Source organism: Nematolebias whitei, chromosome 16 (assembly GCF_014905685.2).
Source record: "Nematolebias whitei isolate Nwh7 chromosome 16, NemWhi1, whole genome shotgun sequence".
Taxonomy (NCBI): Eukaryota; Metazoa; Chordata; class Actinopteri; order Cyprinodontiformes; family Rivulidae; genus Nematolebias; species Nematolebias whitei.
In genome coordinates this window covers 19,295,651-19,299,914 of record NC_056513.1, presented here as the reverse complement: position 1 = coordinate 19,299,914, position 4,264 = coordinate 19,295,651, and the positions used below count along the sequence as shown (strand labels likewise).

Sequence of the window (4,264 nt, the reverse complement as noted above, 5' to 3'; positions counted from 1 at the left end):
CCAGAGGGTTTAATAAACTGTGGCAATCCGAGGTGAGAGAGGGTAGTATATGGTTTTAAGTTTGCAGGTTTTGTTTGCACAGGGAGGTGAAGGACAAGCATGGATGGAATCATTGATGAGGGAGCGTTAGCTGCAAACAGGGCTGCTGTGTCTCTGTAAATATTTCCACAGAATGAATGCAGTCTTCAAGAAATGTGTCAGCCGTCTTTAATGAGTTTGGACAATTGTGTTCAACATAATAATATATGAAGCGCTGCATAGTTTTATATTTTGCAAATGCATTTTTCCAAAAAACTATTGCTGTCAAAACAGCAGCAATTTAAAAAGAACTCCTGTTTGTGAATATAACACTACATATACTCGAACATCAATCCTTATAGAGATATATTTCAGTGAATAAAGAAGCAATTAAGGCTATCTTGTGTAGGTTTTCTCTAATAATTTACCAAATAACCACACAAGCAGGCTTCCTTGTCTGCAGTCTCCATGGAGTTCAGGGAACAGCTGGACCTTGTTGCTGTGGGACTTGTGCTGCCAGACTTCCAGAAGTCATGTTGTTGGTATTCCCACTGTGTTCACTGCCTCAGCTTCCTCTTCACACTTTCATGCAGTTTTTTATACACTTTAGTCTTCAAGCACCTCAGTTTTATACTTTTGAATTGATATATTTTTGCCCCTTTCATTCTATCTTTTGTTTCTTATAAAAAGAACACATAGGTTATCTTCATGCCCCAACTTATTTATTTTTGTCATCGCAACAAACGCAAACAGTAAAACTCAATTGTGCTATTACAACACGGTTTTCTTGAAGAAGAGGAGCTGGACTCAAATTATTGCAGTAGGCGATGTGCCTGTCGCACTATGGGCAGATTTAATTACATGTTCATCATCTGCAGTCTAAAAGTTGTTGTGGGGTTTGGGAGGAATTAGACAAACAAGAGCTCTCTGAAACTTGGCATACAAAATAATCCTTTGTTTTTTCCAAAAATAAAACCTGATGGTTGTAGACATTCTTACACACCCATGCAACTTGTTTGATTTACATCAGAAAGTCGAAGCTTTTATGGCTGAGCATCACAAGAGCTTGTAGGCTCCCCCTCCTGGTAACAACTGGAAGTGCAATGTCCAACTGAAGTTTCTTTTCATTAGTCTGTAAACCAAAAATGTTAAAACTCATACATATTCTCGTCCTACAGCATCTTATTATTATTATTATTGTATACCACCATATAGGTATTACTGGGCTTGTTTTACTCAATTTGCACTGCTGGCAATATTGTTTCAGTCACACCGACACATTTTTGCCCTGATTTTGGCCATCATAATTACCTAAAGCTGTATTTATTTATTATATAGAAAAATAAGAACATGGCTGATCACTGACTCAGTTCTGCAGAACAGGCCACTGAACAATGTACTAATTATTCATAAATGCCATTTGGTTGCAGGGACTTTTTCATACATACAGGCAGATTCTGAAATATGCAAAACCTGACTTATCATCTGAGAATTAAATGAGAAAATAGTCTTTGCAGAAGAAGTTAAGTTTATAAGATGCAGCAGTGGTTATATAAACAGTCATGTGAATATAATGCATTTATCAGTTTAAATGTTGCAGACATACGAAAGGCTGAATACTTTCTGTGTAAATTGTGACTGGAGAATGAGAGATTCCTATAGGACTTGAAGACTGAATTTTAATTATGTCATAATAGCATCAGTCTGTTCAGAGCTGATATAAAATGATGCTTTTGATTTAAAGCTTACATGAACACCTTTTTTTTTTCGAAGCTACAGCAGACAACATTTGATAATTTTGGTTTAGCTTAGATTTTTAAAAATTTGTTTCATTTTCATTTCACAAGACCTGCTGAACTCACTGTGGCAACCCCTGGAGAAGTGAGCAGCCAAAAGGAATAAGATCTGCTGACCAACTGGGTCTGAAGACGATGGGAACAAGATTCCTGTTTGTTTCTAAAGAATCAACCGCGTGTCTCCTTTTCTGTAAAGTGCCGAGAATTTTCTCGAGTACAAGCACAGCGTGCAAAGTCGAGGTCAGCATTGGATTTCTGAGAAAGCAGAGGGTTGCCAGTTTAGCATCGCTCAATAACTTCCCACACTTCCTCCGATTTCTTCTGCAGGCCTCATACATCGAGTGTGCTCTCTCTGAATGCATGTGTGTGCAATGTCCAGGAGCAGCTTCCCCTCCATCACTCATCCAACTTCACACCTTGCTGTTAGCGCTCAGCACACAAATCCTCCAACACAGGTGCTGAAAATAAAAGCAAACAACAGCAGGATATTTACTAAAATGCAACAGACCACTAAATTAGATGGTTTTTTTTTTTGTGAACGTTTTAACCAGCAGGTGAAAATGTGTTTGCTGCTGCTGTAGTTTCCCAAAAGAATTGTGTTCAGGAGTGTTATTTTTATGTCTCATCCCAGGCTCAGTCCTGCCGCTGTGGGGAGCCTACTCCTATTGTGTGTCGATAAACATAGTGTGTATACATATACACTTTGTATGCAGAGGTGTGTGTCTTTGTGTGTGTGCGTACATGTCTGGCAGTGCTCCAAATCTCAAGGCTAATGGAGTGCTAATGTCTCTGGTGTGCCCATGTTTACTTAATAGCAACATATGGGAGGACAAGGAGAGAGCCTTCGCCTCCTTAAGCATGACACGGCTTGTGACTCACTGGTCTCACAACGATTCCAGCATTTCTTCCAGAAATATTCCTCATACGCTGAGAATTACAGTTTGATCCTGAACCCCTGCACTTTATTCTGTTGACGCTCTCTTGTTGATTAAATCCTCACTTTTTTTTTTCCTGATTAAAGCAAATTTCTTTTTTTTTTTTTTTTTTTATCAAGCCAAATATGAAACAGGATCATTTATCATCAACGTACTTCTGCTAAACTTACTCAGATTGTTTAACTTTGCATTATGCCGTTCCCTTCGTTTAATGAAACGTGTCGCTCTTCTCTCGTTCTTCATGTTTCTCAGTTGGTGAAGGCAAAAACCTCATACCTATGGACCCCAACGGCCTGTCTGATCCGTACGTCAAACTGAAGCTCATACCAGACCCTAAAAACGAGACCAAGCAGAAGACCAAAACAATCCGCTCCAACCTCAACCCCAAATGGAACGAGACTTTTACATTGTGAGTGTGCAGTGAACTACAATACGTTGTTGATATTTTTAACTGTATTCATTTGATATCAAGATTTATTTTGAGAAGCTCATTTACACTCTAATGTATAGCTTTAAAGTCACTATTTGCATTATTACTTTAGTATAATCTGTACTTTATGTAGTTTTGATATTCATAGTTACCATGATTTGTTCTGCAGCAAGCTGAAAGCTTCAGACAAAGACCGCAGGCTGTCCGTAGAAGTGTGGGACTGGGACCGGACCACCAGGAATGACTTTATGGGGGCCCTTTCCTTTGGAGTGTCAGAGCTCATGAAGTCTCCAGTTTGTGGCTGGTAATGCTGTTTTGAAAAAAAAAAAAAAAAAATCAACTATCACAAAGTTTAAAGTCCTGAATCTGTAAAATTCTTCATTTAAAAAAAGCACTTTAGGTTTTTGTTTAATAGAAATGTCTCTTACAGAAAATACTGTTTAATGACAATGTTTATTTTATTTTATCAAGCAGTAAAATGCTGTTATGCATTCATTTCATGTTATATTTTACACTTGGTTCTATTAAATAAACTTGATCATTTATCTTTTTTTACTATAACAGAAACCATAATGTAGATCAAATGATTGTGTTGGAGCTTTGTGTATAAGAACTGGATTGATAAATTATTCTGTGACATGTGAGCAACTTTAAAGTCCAACACCCACCACTGCAGTCCCATGTGCTCTAAAGGGGTAATCACTGTCATAGAAAATGATAGTTAGGATTTATTTTTTTACATTCAGGCCACACAAGTATTAAAAAAACCTAAAGCAGACAAACCAGTTAAGGAAACAACCAAGCATACGGCCGATTATTACAGAAGGCTGATGAAGTCACGCCAGGGAGACTTCTTTCCTCTTCTAAAACTAAACTCTAAAACTCTAAAAAATAATGGATCTCCAACTTCCTCATCAAAGTCCTCACTCTGTCTCAGGCTGTTTTTTCTTTTCCATCTCTGAGTCTGCAGCTCCATCCACCACCGCAAACAGAAGCTGCAGCTTCACGTTCAAAATTTGCCTCATAATTTGACTCAAACACACTAACACTGATTCAACACTAAATACACTACACCCATCCATCCA

General features: G+C 38.0%; 1 protein-coding gene across 2 annotated transcripts in view; it reads left to right on the top strand.

The window, feature by feature from the left end:
* The window catches only part of prkcaa (protein kinase C, alpha, a), a 220,424-nt gene that overhangs the window by 153,878 nt on the left and 62,282 nt on the right, over positions 1-4,264 (top strand). For both annotated transcript variants that reach the window (XM_037689762.1, XM_037689761.1), the window contains exons 6-7: positions 3,002-3,158; positions 3,349-3,483. In XM_037689762.1, coding sequence (XP_037545690.1) covers positions 3,002-3,158; positions 3,349-3,483 — 292 coding nt within the window. The remainder of the gene's footprint in view (positions 1-3,001; positions 3,159-3,348; positions 3,484-4,264) is intronic.